The following is a 24,979-nucleotide window of genomic DNA, read 5'->3' as shown; positions in this document are numbered from 1 at the left end:
TAACTGTTTTTGTTGTTGTTGTTTTCTTTACACTTTGCAAGCTGTTAGCTTTATTAGATAGAAACTGAAGGCTAGGCTTAAATAAGCATTTTGCTTCTGCCTTTTCAGTCATCCCTTAATACATGACAGTTGCTTTGTTTAAAGTGTCTGCACTGTGAAAATGATTTTGTTGTATAATGATTGAATAAATTCTACTACTATTACATTATGCATTTTGAAATTGTATTGTATTTTCCTGCTAAATATCAGTGTTATCATTTTCTTAACGTTCTTTTAGTGGTTATCTTTATTTTAAAACAAAGGAAACCTGTAAAAATAGATCTCCATAAAGATGGAGGTCAGTTGTCTTTAAGTGTATATGTGATGTGATTGGTGGAGTTGGTTATAATATAAGGGGTACCAGTTAAATCTTGCCTAGGGCACCAAGTCGGTTAGGGCCCGCTCTGCACACACCTGTTATCATCCTGATGGTGCATCACTCGCTCTAAACAAAGACAGATATTTAGCACACGCCTCTGTGTGTCAAATATCCGTGTTCTTAGTTTGAGCACATACAACTCTGCAGTTTTCTTCCTCTTTAACGTCACGGACTGTATTCAGACTATTCTTTGATTCTAATGTATTGATTTTATTAATTTGAAGGTAAGATTGATGACAATGTGTGAGAAGGTAGGTTTGTCCAAAAGGAGTCGAGACAAGATGATAAAATAAGTCTGCAGCTAGTGTGTGTGCATGTGTGTTTGTGTGCATGTGTGTGTGTGCAGTTTGTCTGCAGGTGTTGGTTTTCACAGTGCGCTGCTGCCCCCTGGTGGTCAGATGTTTCCCCTCATAATTAAAAACAGCAGAGGCGAGCTACAGTTTTCATGCACTTCTTTAATATATCAGTTTTTCATATTCACAACAAATACATTAAGCTCTTTCTCCGTATGATACAGCCTTAAATATTTTACACTCCGCGCTTCGTCTCTGCTATCAAAACCCTCGTCTTCCTCTCCGCCTCTTCATCGTCTCGCTCTTTGTTACGTTTGAAGTCTCCATGCCTCCGAGCAAACTGACAGGATTCATCTGTACACATATTTACACCTGGAACAAAAACTACACCTGGAAAGTTCTTCATGGTCGGGAGAGAGGAAGAGGAGGAGGGCTTAAGGTGCAGGCAGGGAGGAAGAGGAGGAGGAAGAGGAGGAGGGAATGTTAGAGAAGAAAGAAGATAAAAGTCAGAGTGAGTGATGAAGAGGAGGACGTATGTGAGAACATAAAGATCAGTGAGATAAATACAGCGCTCTGAGGACTCCAGTGTTAACAACCTGATGAAGATGAAGATGGAGCCTGTCGAGGAGGATGAAGGTCGTGTGAAGCTTTTAGTGCTTAGAAATTATCGCTAACAAAACAACCGTCACTCAACGTCTGCTCCCTCGCTTCTCATCCTGATATTTATCGTTCTTCACCTCCAAACCGTCTGAGACCAAACGGAAGTAAACAAACAAATAAAGAAACGTCCCGATGATGTTTACGACAGTTTTTAAATAAATGAAAGTGAAAGAGCTCGAGCTGAACATTTGAAGTGTTGAGGACCAATCACAAGCTCTGGATCATGTGAGTAAACACCCTCGAGTTCACACCTGAGTCACTAAACGCCTATTTGTGTGAGCTGAGCAGGACTGCAGAGCAAAATCAGACACGTCCTCGTCAGCTGAATTCAACAGATTAAAGTACGTTAGTGTTAAAATGATGTTTAAACTTTATTCAGGTTCAGGTAGTTTCCCTCAAATGGACTGACCTGAACCACAGATGAATGTTTTGTGTGATATGCATGAAACATCTGAGCATGTAAAGAGGGTGGAACTTCTGAGTGAGGATGAATCCTCCAGGTTAAAGTTTCAAAGACTGAAAGATAATTTAAAATCAATAAATCAATTCAGCATCAAGTATTGATCAGTTTTTAATCTGCTAATCTCACGTTTGAGCTTCGAGTCAGATTAAGCATTGAGGAGGATGAAATGCCTTCTGATCTCCTCATGGTCTCGTTGTCTCTGCTCAGCTTCCTGAATCCTCAAACATTTTAAAAACATGTCAGCTTCACCTGGATGATTTATGATCCTCCTTTACAGGAACAAGGTCATGTGCCCCACTGATATGTGACATCTATGAAGGTGGACAGTCTCAACCTGACTGGCGCCTCCTGGTGTCACCACGTTTAACCTGAACTCTCAGTTTATTAATCTGTGAGCAGTTTTTAATCCCAACACCTGATTCCTAATGAGCCTCAAACTGAAGGTTTGTGATGGAGTGAAAAGCATAATAAATAAATAAGAGAAAAAGCTGCAAATTTGTCAAATCAATCCCTGAACCAGGACGAGACCCAGAGACACGGTGCAGTCCTGGTTCTCTAACGAAAGAAACCGTTCACACAGATCGTGAAAGTGCCAACAATTCATGAGGTTATTCCCAAAGTGAAGGAAATAATTCCCTCCGTTTAAAAAAAACACTTTCAGTTTAACAAACTGTTCTCACGGTCAAAGATATCCACGAAACCCGCCCTCCGAGTGTGAAACGCCATCCTTGTGTTATGAAACCCCACCCTCTGAGTTTGAAACCCCCCCCTTGTGTTGTGAAACCTCGCCCTCTGAGTGTGAAACCCCACCCTTGTGTTATGAAACCCCGCCCTCCGAGTGTGAAACCCTGCCCTTGTGTTATGAAACCCCAGCCCTCTGAGTGTGAAACCCCACCCTCTGAGAGTGAACCCCCGCCCTCTAAGTGTGAAACACTGCCCACTTGGCAATACAGTTTCCCACAGTGTAAAAACCAGTTCCAGTTTAAAGTCTGAGCCCACGGTTCATGTATTCATGCCCATGGACTGGATTAATAATCTGTGGCCACAGATTAACTCATGGGTCACTTTCTTCCTCAGGTAACACCAGGAGGCTCTTTAACCTCTGACCTTTGACCTGTGCTAAAGAGCTTAACAAACAGGCTGAGGGTTGATGATGATGGAGAGACGAACATGATGATGATGACGAAGACGAGAATAATCAGGCTGTCAGAGTGTGGATGGATGCTTCAGCTGGACTCTCTCCATCAGACGCTCCTGAAGCCTTCAGGTCAATATTCACAGTTCACTCATCGTCAGGAGCCGAGAGTCGTTCATTCATTCATCAGCTCCGAACGTCCGTAAAAAACTCAAACAAAAGGCAAGTTGCTTGTTTGCTTCAATCCGTCTCCACAAAGTGCAAGTACACGAGTCAAAAAGACTGAAACAAGCGTCCCAAAGAAAGACTGATAGCTTCAAATCAAGAATCCATAAAAGGAACAAAATCTCACATAAATAAGTAAATATCTGCAGGCCTGCCTGTACAGAAAAAAGGCAAACATCGAGCAGAACAAAATCAACCTGGAATAAACACCTAGGACCCTGAACACACGCTGGAATGAAGAGTACAGGTGTGCGTGGACAAAGTAAAGGTGGAGTCCGTTCAGCAGGACGTCTGCAGACACCGTCAGGTCCCTGTTTGAAGCTGAGTGCAAATATTAAAGCCACGTGAGCCAGAGTAAGGAAAAGAAACATGACAACATGCACTCCATGTGACCACGCTGAGATGAAGAGAATCTGCAGGTCCTGTACACACTCCTCTCCTCGGCTTGGTGTAAATGCTGGAGAGCATCTCACTCCATAAATCAGCATGTCATCCTCCCGCAGAGGATCGGCTCTCCACCGCTCCAAAAACACGTCTGAAGCTTTCACACGAGGGGTTAAAGACGCTCCGGCGCTCAGCTGCTGCTCCGTCTCAGAATCAAGTTAGTGGGAGGAACACGAGAGGGACGATGAGGTCTGCAGGGTTCTCTCAGCCCGAGAAGACAAAAAGCAAAAAGGCTTGAGCTGCAACGGAACAAAAGAAGCTCAGTGTGAGCAGCAGCTGCTAGCTTAATCCTGTAACACCAGAAACGAACATTACATCATCTCTTCGTCTTCTTCAGGGTCAACCATCCCGATCAGGATCCGGCTAACACCTGGTCAAAGTGCCTCCTGCAGCCCGGCCCCTGCAGAGGACGTGACCTCCTCTCTTCCTCTCTCCTCCTCTCCTCCCTCAGCGGGCGGGTGTCTCCTCCTGAAACTGTTCTGTTTTTGGATCTTTTAGTTTTCCTTTGTCTCGTTTAAAGGTCTAGTTTTGGCGTTAGTCCTGATTGGGGTTGGTCTGTCTCTGCGGCCGTTCGCCCGTTTGTTGGAGGACTTGGGGACGCTGCCCCCTTCAGGTGGACAGAGGAAGAAAAAAAGCACATTCTTTGTTTGTTCAGTTTGTTCAGAAATGGATGAATCCACCACATGGACACGAGACTGTAGAGAGGTGGAGAGGGACGGACTGAAGGACTCTGCAGCTCTTATTTAAACGCTGAAAACTCCCCTGAAGAGAAACACAGAGAGAGAGAGAGAGTAAGAACTCTGTTGAGTGTGTGTGTTTGTGTGTTTGTGTGTTTGTGTGAGTGTGAGTGTGTGTCCTCACCATAGCCCCCCGCCTGGATGGGGGTTTTGGGTGAAGCGCAGGCGTACAGGCTGAAGTCCTCGGTCTGAAAGCCGGCTCGGTTTAACGACGGCTCCGAGGCGCTGCGGTGGATTTTGGGTAAAGAGCGAGCGAGCAGCTCAATGGACGCCAAGATCTGACCGAGGAGAAGGGCAACACAATCAGAGACATCAGAGACCTGCCTCTGATAAAGGCCTGCCTCTAATTAAGACCTGCCTCTAATAAAGGCCTGCCTCTAATAAAGGCCTGCCTCTTTAGAGCAGTCTCACAGCTCAAACGTCCTCTGACTCTCTGCACAGAGACGCGTGTTCAAGTCTCACCTGTGGAAACAGAGGTCTCTCCTCCCTCTTCTTCTTCAGACAGTCGGCCATCAGCCTCTTCATGGCTTTGGGACAGTTGCTGCGCACTTTGCTGAGGTCAGGAGACAGGTAACCCCGACCCACCATGAAGATGATCTGTGTGAGAAGGAGAGGACATGAAGCACGAGTCAGTCAGAGCTATTACTCTGGAGCAGAGCGAGGTTAGACTGGTCCTCTCTGGAGCAGGGTATTCTGAGATAAGATCAGACCCTGAGTGACCTGCTGGTCCTCGTACCTGGTCTCTGTTGTTGATGTTGGAGTACGGCAGAGCTCCGGACATCAGCTCGTACAGAACAATGCCGAAGGCGTAAACGTCAGACTGAAAGCTGTACGGGTTCTTATCCTGCAGCCGGATCACCTCTGGAGCCTGACAGACGGAGAGCAGGGCACAGACAGTCACATCATCACACTAACATTAAACACATGTTAGTTTATTTAAATCAGACGGGTCACTGACCATCCACAGAATGGAGCCGGACAGCTGCTCGAACTGGTGAGAGCCGCTCCAGCGAGACTTCACTGTGGCCAGACCGAAGTCCCCGATCTTCACCGTCAGATCCTCGTGGAGGAAAATATCTAAGAGGACGAGGTCAAGGAAGCACATCTTCTTCTACAGAGAGACTCTGTCTGCCACCCTGCTCATCGTCTGAAGCAACAATCATCTTTACAATAAACTCACCTTATTAAACTCTGCATAATGTTCTCTAAGGTCCGTACAACCTGAACTGAAGCTCATGCAGGATGCGAAAGAAGTCTTTGCTCTCTGTTGCATACAGAATGAAGTTTGTAGCTTCATTGATTTTCATTGTAGATGAATCTAAACTTCATGTTTAAAGTTTGTCTCTAAGATGTCACATAGAGAGGTGTATGAAGAGGATACTGTTGCTCTTCAGGTCTCTGTGGATGATGGATTTGGCGTGCAGGTAGCTGAAAAAGAAAGCTCAGATGTTAAAGTGCACTCAGGTGAAGCTCTGACGGTTCAGGCTCTGACGGATCAGGCTCTGACGGTTCAGGCTCTGACGGTTCAGGCTCTGACGGTTCAGGCTCTGACGGTTCAGGCTCTGACGGTTCAGGCTCTGACGGTTCAGGCTCCGACGGTTCAGGCTCCGACGGCTCAGACTCTGACGGTTCAGACTCTGGTGGTAAACTCACTCCATGCCCTGCGCGGTCTGCCGGGCGATGTCGATCAGTTTGATCATCTCGAACTTGGTCTCAATGATGTGCAGGTGGTGGTACAGACTCGAGCCCTCGCACCATTGCGTCACGATGGCCAGCTGAGGCTTGGTGGTGTAGCCCATGAATAGCAGGATGTTCACGTGACGCGTTTTCCTGCAGCAGAGACGAACACAGGTGAATCAAACCACAGACAGGTGAGAACACATCTCTGTTTGAAGACCAGGGGTCAAAGGCTACCTGAGGACTCCCACTTCATTCTTGAAGGCCTGGAGCTGCTGAGGTGTAGGCGCGGTGACATTCAACATCTTCACTGCGACGTCACCTGAGAGGATGCAGAGGAGACATTAGGTTTACAAACACTGCTAGTAACATCTCCAGAGCTTCAAACAGTGCATTGAAAAACTTTTCACGACTGCTAAATCTTCTGAGTTAAAGTTAAAATGTGAACCCCTTGTTCCTCACTTTTATAGTCTGTACACGAACGTCCTACAGGATAAATCAAACCATGCTTCTGTCAGGTGAATCTGTTAAATCAGGAGCTGTGGTGTGGATGGTCTCAATCCTTCTCCTTCCATCTTGTCTTACATGCACCAGTCTGTCGGTTGGATCTTTGGTTTTCATACGTATCAATTAAACACTACATCTTGATATCTGTGCAGCATGATGATAAATAACTGACCATGATACCTGAATCTGAGCGGTTTGAACGGACCATTTTTAGTTCTGTTCAAAAGACAACAAGCACACATTTTTCAATCTCTGAATATCTGAAATGACCGGATCTGACTCAAGAATGGAAAATCTAATAATAATTAATGATAATTTTTTTGGTAGAGCACTTTTCAAAAACCAAGTTACTGTGTGCTTCACATGGCAGCAAATAAAACAGGCAGTAAAATCACACAAGTCAAGATAAAGAAATAAAACATATTTCAAAAGACATAAAATTCCCCTAAAATTAAGTTATAGAGTTCACATTACAGCGACTGGTATTAATCCCTGAGTGATTAAAGGTTAAAGCGGTGATATTTCAGAGAGCTAATTTCTTCACTACTAAAGCTGAGAATCTTTAAATTATCATTGTATTTTTTTTTTTTTATATTTTAAAGAAGCTCAGTGACGTCCTCAAACGAAGGATGGATGGAGACTTGTTACCAAAGAGACATATAAAACAGTGCATCTGTTTGGGACTATTTTCATCGGCGGATGGATCAACATGTGGTGAGGAGCATTTTGGGGACCAGGGTGTGTGTGTGTGTGTGTGTGTGTGTGTGTGTGTGTGTGTGTGTGTGTGTGTGTGTGTGTGTGTGTGTGTGTGTTGGAATTCAGATCAAGCAGCAGTGTGTGTGTTGGGGATGTTAAAGGACCTGTGCAGCCCTGAGGCTCCTTTAAAGAGACCTTTATCTGGACTCAGCTTCAGTCTTACCGTGCCACTTCCCCTTGAAGACGGTCCCAAAGGATCCAGATCCTATCCTCTGACCCAGAGTGATCTGACCCTCTGGGATCTCCCAGTCGTCACTGGAGTCCCTCCGTCCCAGAGTTTTCTGTCACACACACAAGGTAAAGTCAGCTCACACACACACACACACACACACACATCTCTGAAGGAGCATCTGTAACGTGTGTGACCATCCCTCACCATCTTATTGCGGTCCTCAGACGAGGACGACGACTTTCGCTCCCTCTGTTGGCATGGCGACTTCACGGGGACCTTCACGTTGGTCAGGGAGCCGGGTAAGGAAGCAGGGGGCGTGGCCGACAGCCCTGTGGTTGAACCTGGAGATGGGGAACAATAGAAGAAGAAGAAAGGTGAGTGGGAAGAGTACATGGATTAAAGGAGGAGATGAAAGTAAGGAAAGATGTGTGGACAGGTATAAAGGTGTGTGTGTGTGTGTGTGTGTGTGTGTGTGTGTGTGTGTGTGTGTGTGTGTGTGTGAGATCACATGCAGAGGAGAGGTGAGGGGTGTGTTGGATGGCTGCTCAGTTTAAAAGGTAGATCACCTAATATCATTATTAACACCTGAAGGTCTCTCACACTGCTGTCACCTCACACGTCCATACGTTGCCTACACCTGTGTTTATGCCGTTTATCTATTAGCATTCGTTAGCTCGCTACTAGCTAAATATTTCTAACATACAATTATTAGCATAGCTAACCATTTCAACTGTATGTCCATTAGCATGCTTTAGCTTGCTACTAGCTAAATATTTCTAACCTACAATTACTAGCATTCTTTAGCTACCTATTTCAACTGTATTAGCTAGTAGCGAGCAAAATATTTCAACTGTAAATCCATTAGCCTGCTTTATTTAACTAACAGCTAACTACTTCTAACATGCATTTAATAGCCTGCTTTAGCTAACCAACTTTAGCTTATATTTTTTTAAAGAGTACCATTAGCATTGTAAAGCATCTTGAGAGAACATTAGTTGGTAATTGGCGCTATATGAATACAGAAAGGTTGATTAGCCTGCTTTAGCTAAATATAGCAACCATTACAACATTAGCCTGCTGTACCGCACTAAAAGCTAAATATTTTTAATGAACATTCATTAGCCTGCATTAGCTAACTATTTCAACTGTACCTGTTTTATGCGATATATATAATATATATGTTTCTACTTGAGTAACATGATAAATAAATCTGCTCTAGCTTACTACTAGCAAACTATTTCAGCTGTTCATCTATTAGCCTGCTATAGCTAATTTTAGTTAACTATTTTAATCATACATCCATTAACCGGCTTTAGCTAACTAATGTGTGCTAACTATTTTCACTGCTTTCCGTTTGCCTGTTGAAGATGACTAACTAGTAGCCTGCATTTGTGAGCTAATCCTTAGCTATTCGTCCGTTAGCCTACTTACGCAAACTATTTGATCGGTGCTTCTATTAGCCTAAACTATTATCAACTATCTATCTGTTAGCTTGCTAACTATTGCAAATGTCAATTATCAATGCATGATAAGCTTACTACTTTTATTTTACACCATGAGAGGCGTTAGCTGAAACAGACTAATGAATGGTCTGCTTTAGAAACATTTTTGTTAGTTTATTCGTTAGCCTGCTTAAGCTAACTAATCCAACGTTCATCTGTTCGGCTGCTCTGGTTCTAATCAATCAGAACCGCCATCCAGAGACAGAGCTGTGTGTGATCAGTGCTGAGGGCTCTGTGAGGTGTCAGGTGTGTCAGAGCAGGTGAGGACATAAAGAGGGACAGGGGGGAAGGCACGCACAGTGACACAGGGACGGGGAGGATGTGGGGTGGGGTGGAGGTGGGTGGGGGGGTTCAGGGAGTATGGAGGACACAGAAACACACAGAGGCCTAACTACCTCGGAAAACAGGCTCGGGCTCAAAATCAAACACTATGTCATTGGGGTAGGAGTATAGGAGGGGGCTTGAGGTCCGTGTTCGGTGCTTCCTCAAGCAGCGGGCGGGGTGGTTCGGGGGGGCTGCAGGGCAAAGAGAAACAGACAGACCATCACTGCTACTCACCCTGCCCCTCGCACCTCCAACTACTGACTGAGCTACAGGATGGAGGAACACTACACCTAACTACAGCCTAACTGCTACAGCTAGAGGATACACACGTTACTGTCAACATTACTCTAATGTCTGCTGCAGAGCATGAAGAGGAGAGTAAGGGCATGGTTAGCTTAGCTTAGCATTGAACTGGCAGCATGTACAACAGCTAACTGGGTTGGTCTGAGGCTCAAAACAGAAGAAAGGTAACACTCTGTGTTTTATTTCTTTACTCTGTAGATAAACTTAAAGACTGTGATGCACCAAATAGATCAAATCAAGCTCTAAGATCTCTAATTTTTTACCTTTTTTTAAGAAACATTAAAAAACCCTCCTCGATCAGTGAGGTCAGATAAAGATGAGTGAGCTTCATAACATCCATCTATGGATGTTTTAAACTCCTTTTTTAGGGAATCAAGCTCATCAACAGATGTATGCAGACATTATTTACTTAATAACTATTATTTTATATATTTAAAACAGGGTTTGCAGAGCATCGTACAGAGAGGTCTTTGAGTCCCTTCCTTTAGTAAACTAAACTTTAAGGACACATAATAACTCTACCTAATGATATTTGTTTTGGAAATATTGCATCCCTTATTTAGAATATTATGCAAAAATCAATGACTGAATGAATACCTGAGTGCACCTTATTTACAGCTTGTGCATGTCGTGATTATTCATTGATGTGCATCAAAGCAGAAAGAAACAGGAGAAACTAAAACTGTTAAAACAGTCAGGTTGAGATGAAGCACCTGGTGGAACCTGAGCTTCATGTTCCTCAGAGCAGAAAACTAAATCACCTTCAAGCTTAAAGATTTATTAAAGTTCATCTAAACTTTAGTTAAGTGTTTAAGCTGCGTGTAAACTGGAGGAGCTCGTCCTGGCAGAGTAGATAATCGTACAGTTAGAGAAAGTTTAGGAGGTCTGCTGAAACCTGGACCCACAGATCTGAGTGAACCTGCTCTTAGTGACTGCTCGGGTGCAAACACAGCTGACTGAACTTCACACACACACATAAGACCAGAACACGCAGACGCGGGATGGTGGGAAAAAGCCACAGAATGATCCACAAGTCTCTGACGCTGATCCTTACCTCCATCGGATCTTGGTATGCCCTGATCCCGAATCAGGTCCTGGAAGAGAAAAAGACCGGGGTCAAAATGTGTTTCATTAAACAAAAGTCAGGAACTCAGGACCGAATGTAACAGACAGTAGAGGTATCAAAAGATGGATCCCAAAGCTCGATCCGCCACGCTAAGGTCATAACCAAACGGCAACCTCCGGTCTAAAAATATGAGTCTAATGCGGAAGTGTTAAAAACTGCAGTTCATCGAGGATCCGCTTGAGGCTGGCTCCGGAAGTACCGGAAGTCATATACACATGAATGGGAAAAAGACGATCTTTGCAGCAGAAATAAACATGTTTACAGCCTGGTACAAAAGACGAGTGTAGTCTGGATAGCTCATTTCTCGATGTGCTCTCACTGTGAGGGGGGTGAATTTTTTTCTAACGCGGCAATTTCGAAGATATTGAGATTACTAGTCTTCCAATGAGAGGCACAGCTGCCTGTGGGAACACTGCAGCTGTTGGCTAGGAGGCTCAAACTCCGCCCCTTCACGTCACACTGGCTCGACAGAAGCAATATGGCTGCCACTGCGGATTGGCTTCAAAACAGCTCTTCAGAAACAGATGGGTGATGTCACGGATACTACGTCCATATTTTATACAGTCTATGGTCATAACGCTGTTCAGAGGACAGAGGATTGAGGAGAGGAGGGAAATCAAAGATGTACTGAAACAGACTAAAACATACGTTGGTTTGTAAACAGTCGGTCAACAATCAGCCAGGATACAAAAGTGTTTGATGTGAGTTTTAATCCTAAAATAATGAACCCAACTGTCACATATAAAAGTCAGGAGTGTTCCTCTGTTATTGATTTTATGTTTTCTGAGACATCTTATAATAATGAGATTTAGAGTTCATGATCAGCTACACACTGAATATTAATGCTAATAACTACTGAAAACAGCTGACTAACAGCTGATCCAGAGGTGACCAGCGGGGGAAAAGACGTCTCACATCTCTTAAAACAAATCTCCTCGTTCCCTCTCTTCCTTTCCTTGCATGTCTTCTTTCTCTCTAGTAGAAGGGACTAAGACTTGAGTGAAGGATGCGAGGATGAAACTTAAGAGCATTGGGATCCACCCTCAGAGGGCGCAGACTCACATCAATGTTGACGGGCTCGATGGTGTTGATATGGACATTCGGGGCGGAGGACGAGCGGTCTCGCTGGCCAAACTGGTTGCGGTGGTCCTCCTCGGTGGGCCTGAAGCTGGGTGGGATGGGTATGGACTTGGACGGGGACACAGTGGTGTGGCATATCGACCTGAAAGTAAAACATACCACTGAGTTGAAGCTTTTTAGGAAACACAGTTGCTCGTTGTGAAGCAGAATTTGCATCACTATGAAAGAGAGGGTGTGAGGATGTGAAAGTGGGGGACTGACCCGGTGGAGTCAGACGGGGGGAGTGATGGACAGGCCTCGGACACAGGTGTGGTTCCCTCAGAGGAGACCTCCTCCTGGGTGAACGGATGGTGCTCAAAGAACTTGGACACGAGCAACAAACTGCAGAACACACATCGATTATTCCTCGGGTTACATTCATCATAAGTATATTTAAATAATCGAACACAGCTGATTCTGGTGGGTTAAAGATCCACCATGTGTCTCCTGACGGACAGACAGACAAAGTTACAGCACAGAAAATAACCAGCAGGTTGTGTAACCTTAAGTCCTCTATGCAACCAGGACAGGTTTCCTGAGCTGAACCATTTATCTTAAAAGTAAACGGTGTAATGAGCCCGTTGTAATCTAGTGAGTGAAGTGAAATATCATCTTTATGTATAAAGTCAAACACTCAGGTGATGTTTCAGTCCACAGTAAAAGCATCCACAGGTCAGAGACTCACTCCAGCTGGTCGTAGTTGACACACATGAGGGGAACCTCAGTGCTGCAGCGCTGGTGGAACTTGTACCCGCAGGTCTGACAGCGGAAACCCTGGAACAGCAGCTTTCTGCAGAAGTCACAGAAGGCCAGCGTGAAGAAGGTCTTCCTCACCTGTCAATCAAAAACACACACGCAGCATCAGGACCGAGTCTAGCTGAGAGACACGATCAATACAAAGTGTTCACTCCGTCATGAAGAGAGACTGATTACTCACAAAGTTGTGTGTGGTGAGCGGCACATTCTCCAACACCTCCACATGCAGCTCCTCTCCCGTCAGCCAGGAGATGTCTGTGTCCCAGCCAATCGGCTTCTTCTCTCTGAAACAAAACGTGGACGCTGATGAGGACTGTCTGCTCCTCACAGAGCTGCTGCTTTGAACGCCACAAGAGAGGGCCAATCAGAAACGAAGATGCTCAAAACCAGAGCATCTCACAGCCGACCAGCCCCTCCCCAAACCCACCACACAATCAATATGCAAGGATAAGAGCATGATATATAGAGATTAAAAAAAAATAAAAAATAAAAAATAATAATAATAATATAAAATTAAATAAAAATAAAAACAAAAAACAAAATTGAAATTAAAAAATTTAACATACAAAAAAATTGAATAAAATTAAATCACATCAATTAAAATAAAATATAATATAATGTCAAGTTAAATTAAATTAAATCAGTTAAAATAAAATGAAAAAGAAGTTGCTGATTAACTGAGGAAACGCAGTCATGATATCTTATTGAGGAAACACAAGGTAAATTAAGTTGTTTAAACTCAAGACAGAAAATTAAACTCACCAAAATAAAATAAATGAATAAGAAAATAAAACACTAAAAGATTAAACCAGTAAAAAAAAACGAGAAGCTACACGAAAAGTAAACACAGTAAAGTAAAACAGAATCAAATATTAAAATGTTGAGAGATAGTCTGGTAAAATCATAAGATAAGATCTAATTAATGACTAAATAAATAATGAAATAATCCACAATAAATTAAAGTACAATTTATCTTAATTATTTAAAAATAAAATTAAACTAATTTAATTTTAATTACATTTAACTGAATTACTATCATTTATTTTTGAGTAATGTCATAAATGTAACATCAGATTTCTCTGTCTTTAAAAACATGAGGGTTAAATAAAGGACGTCTAAAGCTCAGAGCTCAGCATGTTGGACTCACCCGTCCTGTATCCTGTAGACCGCACAGCACTCCGGGATGAGTCCTCGCATCATCAAAGCTTTCTTCAACGAGTCTCTCACAGTCATCCCACAGCGGGCCGGTACCTGAACGCATCACAGCAAAAGTTAGTGATGTGATGGGCCTGAAGGTTACACCACAGCTCTAAGTGACTGACTTCAGGATTGAGCAGAAAGAGCTGACAGGAGTTTAAGGTGCTAAAGTGAAGAGGACCATAACCATACTGAAGGAGAGCTTTACAGTTTAAAGCATCCTGTTTCTAGTGATCTCTGGCAATAAAAAACCCAATCAGTCATAATATACCAACGTACCACTGTCCTCTGTTTGTTGGGCAGGAAGACCCTGACGATGGGTTTCTGGGGCGAGCGAGGGTTGGCCCTGCTGGCGTCCATTGGGGTCTGCAGGACGGCTAAAGTGTTGGGAGCCGAGGGGAAGGCCTGTGCCCCCCCTCCTACCCCGCAGCCCCCCATCTTGACCTCCAGCAGAGCGGGGACGGGAGACGGAGAGCAGAGGAAGTCCGTCCCGTTCCCCATGGCCTCCAGCAGCTGCTGCTCCCTCTGCTGCAGAGCGTCCAGTTTACTGGTGTACTCCTCGTATGCCTGGAGGAGAGGAGGAGGCAAGGAGAGGGGAAGAGGAGACGAGGAGATGAGGGAGTCAGCACAGGAAGAGTTAACACATGTATAATTATCAAACTCTGTTATTCTTACCTCCAGATATATGGAGGGAGGGTTGTGTTCTCCTCCAAACTTGTCCAGGAGAGCCTCTAAGTGTTCCTGCGTCAGCTTGATCATCTGTTTGATGTTCCAGATCTGTGCAGGAAGAAAACACGACGAGATGAAACACCTGATGAATAAACCATAGAGGAAGAAGACAACAGGCTGAACCGTCCCCAGTTGTATCAGACGGAGAACTTCAGGAGAACTGAACCATCTCTGACTTTAAAGAGTCAATTATGGATCCTCTCTATGTTCCTCTGACGACCATTTAGCTTCAATAAATCTCCAGATACAGATTTCAGCACACAGGCAACTAAAAGTCTGTCTTTATAGACATCATCAACTCAAACTTCATCCTCGCTTCACAATGATAAAGTTTGACAGTAAACAAAGACAAAGGTTAACCCTAACCATCCATCCATCCATCCATTGGGATCCGGTCGCGGAGGCAGCAGTCTAAGCGGACATCCCTCTCCTCAGTGACACTTTCCAGCTCATCCTGGAGGATCCCGAGACGTTCCTAAGCCAGGTGGGATATATAATTCTCCACCAGGCTTTGGGTCTACCTGAGGCCTCCTTCCAGGTAGACGAGCCCGGGGTAGACCCTCTAGAAACCCCTCTAAAGAAAGCGTCCTAATCAAACTCCTGAACCACCTCAGCTGACTATTTTCAATATGAAGCATCAACAGCTCTACTCCGAGCTCCTGACCCTCTCTGAGACCGATCCTCAGGAGGAGACTCACTCAGACCTCTGGTGTCTGTGATCTCAGTGTTTCTGTTAAGACCCACAGCTCAGGACCAGGACCAGGACCTGAGGTATTATGGGAAACAGTTAGCCTCCAAAGCGTCATGATGACGGACATCCAGACGTCCTTCAGGACAATGTTTCACTGAGAAAAGAACATATTTAATAAACTGTTCAACCTGATCAGCATGATTCTCATTTTTTTTCATTCTTATATTTTATAAAATGCAAAACAAAAACAACAACATATCAGCTTTATAAATCAGCTATTGGCCAATGAAAAACCAGCGTCAGTCGACCGCTTCTGTTAAAGCTGCTGTTGATAGTCGTGATATAAACATCAGTTTGGAGAGAGATTTCGAATGTCAACACTACCCCTCCCCACCAGATTTCCCCTACTTCTTGTACGCGTTCTATGAGGAAGTAGTGCTGGCTTCCAAGCCAATCAGGAAGACATAGTAGGGGCCGCCAATCGACCAATCAGGACAGAGGGTCGGAGAGTAGCTCTGATTAGTCCGTGATAACGGGACCGAGGGGAATGATAACATTGCTTAATACAAAGTCATTGGAAAACACAGGGATTTGGCCATAATCTCAAATTACTTCAATTAGTGATGAGTACCGATGAGTATTATGACTTTTTTTCCAAACCCTGCAGAAAAAAAGAATTGTTTTTTCCCCATTCCTACCAACTGCACCTTTAAATCAAAGTGTGAGGTGATTGTTAAAAACTACAACTAGCCTGTTAGCTAACATCACCTCAGGTTACATCCTTGGTTTTGTTTTCCCATGATGCACAGCAGGAATAGCAGAGGTCCTCCTCATATACACAATGTTACGTAAGGGATACTGTATGGTTGTTATGGGAAAAAGAATCCGGACAGGATGAGACAAGAAAGTGACAACTGACAAAAGAGACCAAAGAGACCAAAGAGACTACAGAGACCAAAGTGACCAGAGAGACTAAAGAGACCCACAACATAATAAAGAGACCAAAGAGACAACTTCAAGCTGGATCAAATGAAGTCTCATTTAACCTTAAACGTTTTATAATAAAAATACTTGAATCAATGTTTCATAGTTTCATAGTTCAATAAGAAGGTTTGGTTTTAGCTACTTTACCATTGCAACAGCCGCTGGCCTCTCACTTTAACTCTCCCTGTCTCATTAAAGTCACTAACCATAGACCTTTCTGGAGTCCCTGAGCTCCCTTGTCCCGTAGGTTCCTCTGGATCTCTGCTGCTGTGGACGTGCCAGACTCCAGCTGCTACAACTACTACTATCCGTCTCACCACTATCATCTCTCTCTCTCTTCATCTCCCTCTATCCTTCTCTCTAACACAATCTCAGCAGATGTGTGTCTAACATGAGTCTGGTCCTGCAGGAGGTTTCTGCCTGTCAAAGGAAGTTTGTTCTTGCCACTGTAACTTTAGCTAGCGTAGCATCAAAGCAGCATGAACATCAGACTCAGAGATCTCTGTCCAACAGATCAAACGTGGTGCAGAGAGAACAAACTGGAACATCTTTACATCCAGAGTTTAGATGCAGGTTTATAGAACAATTAAACTGAAATCTATGTGCAGCCCTCATCATCATCTGAAACCTTTATGTTTAACACCAGCAGCTTGTCTGTTCCTCTGAGTACATCAGGATCACTCCTCACCTCACAGAGACTTCACAGAGACTCAGTTTTATCTTCATTATTATAAACATCATGTTATAAATGCTTTTAAGAGCTCAGGGAGAAAACTGTCAGATTTCAGTCTGTGGTGAGTTCATGTTTAGGGTAGATTGAGATTATAACTCTTTATAATAATCACAGACCATTAAATAAACCCAGAAGAGAATTCAGGAACATATTTATTATGAGATCCAGATTCATCAGAGATTAACTCCGTTCACTCACAGGAACTCTTTCAGAAACTTTCCAAGTCAGAGCATCTTATTTTGAAAAGCATGACCCTGGTCTAAAGGTTCCTGCTCTGTGATCTATGCTGTGCGGTGATACAGGAACTTAAAGGATGGAGTAAGTACCAGGATGAAACTGACAGCAGCTGTGATTGGTCAACATTCAGACAGATTAAGACACGGAGAGACACTCTTGCTTTACTTCCTTCATTATTACCTCAGAGATAGTGAGCACAGAAACATGACCTCCATGTTTTAACTGACTGATCTCTGTTCGCCTCAAAGACTCTCAGCTGTTAGATTATAATGTAAAGATCTGTGCTTTCATTCAGGAAGTGAAAGTATTAAAATAATGTTTGAATTCAGATCCTTGTTAAACTTTTATGTGTTGAGAAGTTGGTTCTCCGAGAGCTCCTGAATATGATGCTCTTCTCTCAATTCCAGACTCTGATCAGGTTCAGAAAACTCAAACTGAGGTTCAACAGCTGTCAGTAAAAACATGTTAATCCAAATGTGATTAAGGCTCAAAATAAACGATTGTTGTTTTGCTATTTTAGTATGTCCTATTTTGACCCTTCCAGCACACCATAGTGAAGCTGCTGCAGTGTCTTCCTGCTTCCTGCTGTGATGTAAAATAACAATACCTCCGTGCTTTTCTGAACCACAAATTTCACTTTAAACTCCAGACAGCTCAGAGTAATCTGCTCTTTGTGCCAACCTGAATTAAAACAACATACAGAGGCTACAGTCCTCATCGCAGAGGTCGCCGGTTTGACTCCCGGCTGCGACCATTTGCTGCATGTCCTCCCCCACTCTCTACTCCCCACATTGCCTGTCTCTCTCTCTACAGCTGTCCTATCAATAAAGGCAAAAATGCCCCCCAAAACAATATTTAAAAAATAAAAATAAAAAAAATCATATAGTTCTTTGAGTCTGCGCTAACAGTTACATGTGCAGCTGATCAGACTAAAGTTGGCGGGAAACGTCACAAACTGACAGAGCAATATTTAGGAGAGAATCAGCACAGAGCTCAGGATGAGACTGAATCAGAGAGGTTACCTACAGAGCCCAGACTCTGCTGAGAATAACTTTACATTAATACTGATTCTAAAACTGTTTAAAAGGCAAAATAATTTAATTATAAATGTGCAATAAAATGAGATTTACTGTTGAATTTCAGTGATTGATCAAGAAAAATGAATTGATTGATAGCCTCAATTTAATGGGATGTTTTAAGAAAAGGACAATCAGGGAAATACTTATAACTTACTTTAAAACTTACTGACATGTTGATATGATCTCTCTTTGTTTGTTAGAGAATAAAAATATATGTTTCAAAATTTCTCTTCAATAGTTTCATGAAATACACTAACAGACTAACAGCTGCTGGTTAGAAAAGGCCTGAGTTTGATTTCATGCAATCATTTTACTACACTGGATCCCTCTGAAAATACTAAATATATAACTGAATATTATTTTGTAACCTTATAATAATAACAATACCAATAATAATAATAACTAACATATTGAATTCATGCATTGGTTGAAAATAACATATTTGCTAATATCTGTTGTGTGTTTTTGAAGAGGGAAACTTAAATATGTAGAAATGTATTAAAGGTGTTACAGGCTGTTAGTGCTGACCTGCTGCTCAATCAGCAATAAATCAATCAATCAATCAGCAGCCAATTATGAGATTAAAAATCAGGCTTCTTTAAAAACTGATTCATCAGGAGTATTTTTTCTGTAGAATAAAGTCTAATCTCTCCAACAGGAAAGTGAAGATGTTCGTCTTCATCTTCATCTTCATCCTGATCTAGCCTTTACTTTTAACTGTTAAAGACAAAAAAATAAAGTAATCCAAAGCTCAGGACGATTATACAAGAATCAAACTAATTTGCTACACGAGAGGAAATATTGATCTTAAAGTTTTAAGAGTGTAAATATGTCATAAAAACTGGATCACCTGTCAGGTTATTCTCTTTATTCATCACACAGACCGGTTACTGATCCTTTACTAGAACCCGAAACCTCTCAGAAGATCCAGACCACCAACACCTCACAGGAGAGGAGCTGAGGAGATATTCCAGACCATCAACACCTCACAGGAGTGGAGCTGAGGAGAAGATCCAGACCACCTACAACTCACAGGAGAGGAGCTGAGGAGAAGATCCAGACCACCTACAACTCACAGGAGAGGAGCTGAGGAGAAGATCCAGACCACCAACACCTCACAGGAGTGGAGCTGAGGTGAAGATCCAGACCTCATACTGAATTATGAGGTCTGAGAGAGACGGATCCTTCAGAGTCCATATTACAGAGACGTTACCATCATGAGTCTGAGACCAGAACCAAGACTGAGGCCTCTAACCTGCAGCGTGCACACGCACAAACACACATGCACGCGCGCACACACAATTAGGCTGCTCGTGTGTGTGTTTGTGTGTGTGCATGTGTGTGTGTGTATCTGAAACTAACCTGTGTGGTCACATCACACAGGCACGACTTGAGTCAGCTTCCTCCTCCATCCTCATCCTCACCTCCCTCAGAGGAGAGCACGTTACAATCCGACACACACACATACAACCACAAGGTGTGTATGCGTCAACACTGCTCTGTGTGTGTGTGTGTGTGTGTGTGTGTGTGTGTGTGTGTGTGTGTGTGTGTGTGTGTGTGTGTGTGTGAGAGAGAGAGAGTTTAGTGTGTGTGTGTGTGTGTGTGTGTGTGTGTGTGTGTGTGTGTGTGTGTGTGTGTGTGTGTGTGTGTGTGTGTGTGTGTGTGTGTGTGTGTGTGTTGCAGCTGCAGTGAGTGTCTCTGCTGGTCATCGGGAGCAGGAGCGGAGGAATAAAGCAGGCCCGAATCGAGCATCGCTCCCCCGGATAAACGCTCCCCCGCTGCCCGCTCCAGCTCTCCGGCCCCCCAGCTCAGATGAACTGTTCTCTCCCGGTGCACCGTGCTCCCCCCGCGCTGCCTCACCCCCGATCCGAGCTACAGCCGGTGTTTCCTGAACGTTTACATCCAATTACCTCCGCTCCTAGCCCGGGTCCGTTGCTCAGCTTAGCCCCGCTCCCCGCCGCCAGAGCGCTTACCTCCTCATCCTGCGGACCCCCGGGGATCCCCGCCGTGCAGGAGTCATCCAGCCCGGCGCCCAGCTCCTCCAGGCCCCGCTCCCTGCCCGGCTCCCGCTCCGCGGTGTCTCCGTTAAAGACGGGCGGTGGAGACTCGGCGCTGCTCAACGCCGCCATTTTAAACTGCGAGAAACTGAGTGGAAAATAATAGAGGAGCACGCATAGAGAGGCGGAGGCCGGCAGGGGGCGACAGAGAGCCCAGAGCACGCAGAGAGAGGTGGAGACCGGCAGGGGGCGACAGAGAGCCCAGAGCACAAAGAGAGAGGCGGAGACCGGCAGGGGGCGACAGAGACTGTTTACAGGGTACCACAGCACAGCACAGGCCGTCAGACTGTGGTGTTATAAACACGAAGATTAAAATATTAAGGTTCATTAGAAGATATTTATACTGTATTAAAATGTATCAATACGTTCTTTTAATGCATTTTTTATTTTCTCTTGAATTATAATATTTATTCCTTGAATAAATACAAAAACAGTCACTTCTTAATATATGTTGGTGCAAGTTGCACATAAAGTAATATTAATTGATCATAAATATTACAATACATACGATACATTAATTCTTATCTTAAATTGTAACCAGTTTAATGAAGGTTATTTTTCAATGTAAGTGTTCTTAGACAAAAGATAACATGTTAAAATATTTACAATAAGTAAACGTAATTTTAATTACATTCAATATTATATTATTAACACTAATAATATAATATTTTCTTTATCTTTTTTCACTTCCTGTTGCAGTCTGAAGATACTCTCCAAGTCCTCACTCACAGTCCTGCAGTGATGTTTCTATTGATATTAATTCTTATTTTACGTCTTTGTTGATTTAATTGTATTCAGTGTTTAACCTGCGCTGTGTAAATAAAGTGAGCTTGAACTATGCTGACTTAGAGGATCAGTTTTGTTACTCAGGTTTGTTTCTGGGTCATTAATCCAAATTTCATTCTCAACAGTTGACCTTCAATTCTGATCCTTACAATTAATAATCAAGTAAAACATTTATTGTTATCATCTGAATGTTATAAAAGCCATAACATGTTAACAGAACTGTGTTTGTATTTTATGTCACGTCTCTGATCAGACACACAAAGAGCTTTATAACATTTAACAGATTTCACTTTAATAACATGAACGTGTCTCTGAACATCTCTTTCTCCTCAGGCTGATACCTCGTCACTCAGCTGCTGCTCCAACAAAACACATCATGGATCTTTAACAGACAGGATCACACTTTATAGAGTCAGATACACACAACAAATAAGAGACATCAGAACTGGACTGTTTGAGTCTGTTTCACCTGTTTGACTTAAACACAGAGATTAAACACGGCTCAACAACAAGAGGAATAAACTTTATTACAAACACAGCCGAGGACGAGAGAGAGACCAGATTAATCAGCTGCTCGGTTCAGTCCAGACTGATTGTGAGGATGAAGATGATGATGATGATGCTGCTGATGCCATCAGGTTCAGCCTCCCTCCCGCTCAGTGTCCATAGTCCAAAGAAACCTCTCTCCGTGTAAAAAATAAGAAACTAAAGTCCTGAGAGGAGACAGAGGGCAGGATGATCATTTCTTTTTGCTGGCTCTCTTCCCCTCTCCTTTCTTGGGTTTCCCTTTTCCTCTCAGCTTCCTCAGACGACGCATCTCCTCCTTAAAGTCCTCGTGTTCATCTCTGGAAGTAAAGACATCTCATTAAACTCAAACGGTGTTGATGTGAAGAGATGGAACACTGAGCTGGAAGTCTCATCACATTATTCACTAAACTTGAACAATTAAAGCTTTGTTTTCTTTATCAGAGTTTTGTCTGTTTTGATGGTGTACTCAGAAATTATCTGTTTGAATATTTCTACACACAGATTTGGTTTCACACTTTCTGCAGCCTTTGTGTGTATGTTTGTTCTTATGTGTGAATATGTGTGTATCAGAGATGGGCACAAGTCACTTTCTGCAAGTCCGAGCTCAGTCTCAAGTCTATGAGGGCTGCAGCAGTGAGTCCGGGTCAAGTCTCTCAAGGTTTTATGAAATAATAATAAACTCTGAGTTATCCCCCGACTCCTGCAGCTCAGTCTGCACCACGGCCCAGTCCTGCTCCCTCCAGCTTATTTAAATCCCTGTTTTTCTTAGCTTTTAATTTGAAGGAGTTTGCAGGAGGGGTTCAGTTTAATCGAGAGCTGACTCACAGCAATGAAAATAACAACAGAAACTAATATCTCTCTCAAACGTCTGCACAGAGATCAGTTTACAGTTCTTTCTGAAACATGTAGATTTGTTAATGTTTGAAGAGATTTTAACTTCAGAGTTTAAACATCAACAGTATTTATTTGTATTTATATATCCATCATTTATCTGCAGGTACTCTTGGGACGAGTCAAACCCTGTGTGAACTTGTTGGTGTGTTTATGTGTGTTTGTGTGTTCCTGTGTACCTGAACAGTCCCATGAAGCGCAGTTTCTGTGTCATGGCGTAGTAGATCTTGTGCTGAGGGTACCAGTCGTAGACCTCCTTCCTCTGGGCCATGGGGGGCTCCCTGAACAGCTGCACCACCTTCATAGACTTAGAGTCTGTGGGACGAACCACCTCCCCGAAAATCTGAGCGCTCAGCCTTGCCATCCGCACGGCGTAGTTCGACAGACCAGCCATGGCGGCTGCACGGAGGATAGAGGGGAAACTGAAGGACACAAACACAGAGGAGAGGAGGGAACATTAGAACGAGGAGAGGAGAGAAGGAGGAGTGCAGTCTTTAAGACTGTTTCAGGCTTTCATTGCGTGAAGATGTGAAATCTGACCCTGTTGAACTTTAAAATTATCCACATTAATACACTTTACTGATTTCATATTGAATGTGTTCATTAAAGAACAGAGAGCAAAACAATGCTTTTACTGTTCATGTAACCTGCTCAGGAGATGAATCTGCTGACATGAGCTGAAGGGGTTCCATGATTAATCTACAATTAATTCCTATAAACAAATAATTTCTGATGTTTTTGAAGTTGTTAGAGACTCTTTAGTTCAGACTTCACATGTGGGATTATTTGTAGTTTTTGTGTTTTGTTTAAATGTAAATCTAAATGTCCTTTCAGTCAAACACTAAATTAATCCTCAGATATTCTGACGTCTGAAGATCAGTTCATGTTTCAACAAAAAGTACACGTCTGTTTTAAATCTGATCATTGAAATCATTCCCTGATGTCTTTCTTTCTTAATGACTGTAAACTAAACAGTTACACATTTATTTAGACAATGTGTTTCACCTTTATAAACGCTGATCAACAGATTTCATAATTTTCCTTCATTTAGAGACAAAACAACTAAAACATCTCTACATCAAATTGAATACTCTGATATTTAAATCCATAATTAACTTCAAAACTGTTCAGATCATAAACAAAGTAAAACAATTAACGTTTCCAAACATTAACTGAAGGTTTGTTTTTCGTTACTTTACAGGAATAAAGTACACAACAGAGATGATTATATGTGTTAAAACCATGTCAAGAGGGTAGATGTGAAACTTTTAAAATATTCCAATATTTTCTTTTTAACTTGTTTTAAATAAATAAATAAATGAATACGTGAAAAGAAAGTAGAAATTATATTATTATTTTTTAATGTAATAAAAAAAGAAAGATTCAGTGGTAACGGTATCAGATTAATTGTAACAGTTTGGTCGATGGATTTAAATCTCGTTATCTGTAATTTGAGACACTTTTGTGATACATTTAAGCTTTAATTTGTATTTAAATAAATTTAAACTCGTTATCTGACGTTTAATTTGTGATCTTTATCCATATTCATTTTATAACCTTTCCTAGACCTCTCACTTAAATAACAGTCACTTCTGTGATTAATGTCTTTATAATAAAGATGATGTTAATTATTTTAGTCCAAGAATAACTCTGTAGTATCTTTAAACAGCCTCCATGTGGGAACACAATGAACCAGCTCTCCAGTTAGCTCAGTTAGCTTCTCAACACCAACAAACAAAGAGTTTCTTCTCACCTGAGTCTGAATATATATCACACCTTCCTCCAGGTAAATAAGATTTAAAGATCAAACTGTAAACACGTTCGAGCTAACGTTCACCTTCACACGCCATACTGCCTTCAAGAACTCAACTGCGCATGACACACTTGCGTGCATCTGATTGGTTACTTTCTTCCAATTCCGGTTTAACGATAGTCTTATTTTCATAACGAATCTATAATGTGTTTTATAGTTCATATAAAAGTACTTCGTCTGTCTTATAAATTCATTTTTACGTTTAAACGTAACCCTTTAAAATATATTTCTATGTATTTGTTTTAAATAAAATCACTCGCGATATGTCCGTCGGATAAATGGTTCCGGTGGATGCGACAGTTCTAACACAACGTTCCGCCTCTGGCCAGGTCTGAAAAAATATAAAGTGCGCGTTTGCTCGCAAGTAACAATAATATGTTAGGTTGTACTTCTTAAAGAATTATTCACCACTTACAATCACTAAACGGGGCAATAATCAGAAGAGTCAACGCATGTACACCAATTGGATTTAAATGTAGCCTACAGGATATATGCAGTGCAACCAAAGATGTGCTGCACAGAACCAGCCTCTGTATTGCAGCTCTGACATGAACAAGAGGTTTCTCAACTGCTGTAAGGCTCTTTGTGGTCATGCTTGTGGTTGGGTTAGGTGATGTTTGTTTGGTCTTTCCACCAC

At 42.6% G+C, this 24,979-nt stretch overlaps 2 protein-coding genes across 3 annotated transcripts; both read right to left on the bottom strand.

Moving 5' to 3' along the window:
• Window positions 1-853: 853 nt before the first annotated feature.
• Window positions 854-20,541, bottom strand: braf (B-Raf proto-oncogene, serine/threonine kinase). Of its 2 annotated transcripts, XM_034673729.1 has the most exons (20): window positions 20,241-20,541; window positions 14,490-14,591; window positions 14,094-14,381; window positions 13,765-13,868; window positions 12,799-12,901; window positions 12,547-12,695; window positions 12,084-12,203; window positions 11,805-11,964; window positions 10,671-10,710; window positions 9,385-9,504; window positions 7,692-7,828; window positions 7,479-7,596; window positions 6,290-6,374; window positions 6,029-6,205; window positions 5,757-5,803; window positions 5,334-5,452; window positions 5,112-5,243; window positions 4,838-4,972; window positions 4,500-4,653; window positions 854-4,400 (listed from the first exon to the last, which is right to left on the bottom strand). In XM_034673729.1, exons 1-20 carry the CDS (start codon window positions 20,394-20,396, stop codon window positions 4,378-4,380), a joined length of 2,469 nt encoding a protein of 822 aa, XP_034529620.1. In that variant the 5' UTR covers window positions 20,397-20,541; the 3' UTR covers window positions 854-4,377. The 2 variants fall into 2 exon arrangements, with proteins under 2 accessions (XP_034529620.1, XP_034529621.1); XM_034673730.1 differs by lacking the exon at window positions 9,385-9,504 and having other exon boundaries at window positions 20,241-20,417.
• An 839-nt stretch (window positions 20,542-21,380) lies between these two features.
• Window positions 21,381-24,416, bottom strand: mrps33 (mitochondrial ribosomal protein S33). Its single transcript, XM_034673731.1, has 3 exons — window positions 24,283-24,416; window positions 22,709-22,951; window positions 21,381-21,955 (listed from the first exon to the last, which is right to left on the bottom strand). Exons 2-3 carry the CDS (start codon window positions 22,921-22,923, stop codon window positions 21,850-21,852), a joined length of 321 nt encoding a protein of 106 aa, XP_034529622.1. The 5' UTR covers window positions 22,924-22,951; window positions 24,283-24,416; the 3' UTR covers window positions 21,381-21,849.
• Window positions 24,417-24,979: the final 563 nt, after the last annotated feature.

This window comes from Notolabrus celidotus, chromosome 21, assembly GCF_009762535.1.
Source record: "Notolabrus celidotus isolate fNotCel1 chromosome 21, fNotCel1.pri, whole genome shotgun sequence".
Classification (NCBI taxonomy): domain Eukaryota; kingdom Metazoa; phylum Chordata; class Actinopteri; order Labriformes; family Labridae; genus Notolabrus; species Notolabrus celidotus.
Note: the sequence above shows the minus strand (reverse complement) of the source record. Positions and strands in the feature narration are given on the sequence as shown.

Excerpts from the sequence above, each read along its gene's own strand:
- braf (XM_034673729.1), bottom strand. The coding sequence starts at position 20,396 with ATGGCGGCGTTGAGCAGCGCCGAGTCTCCACCGCCCGTCTTTAACGGA. Across the intron at positions 13,869-14,093 it reads CCAACAAACAGAGGACAGTG|GTACCGGCCCGCTGTGGGAT; the intron begins GTACGTTGGTAT and ends TGATGCGTTCAG. Across the intron at positions 10,711-11,804 it reads TCGAGCCCGTCAACATTGAT|GACCTGATTCGGGATCAGGG; the intron begins GTGAGTCTGCGC and ends TTTCTCTTCCAG.
- mrps33 (XM_034673731.1), bottom strand. The coding sequence starts at position 22,923 with ATGGCTGGTCTGTCGAACTACGCCGTGCGGATGGCAAGGCTGAGCGCT. Across the intron at positions 21,956-22,708 it reads CGCTTCATGGGACTGTTCAG|AGATGAACACGAGGACTTTA; the intron begins GTACACAGGAAC and ends CTTTACTTCCAG.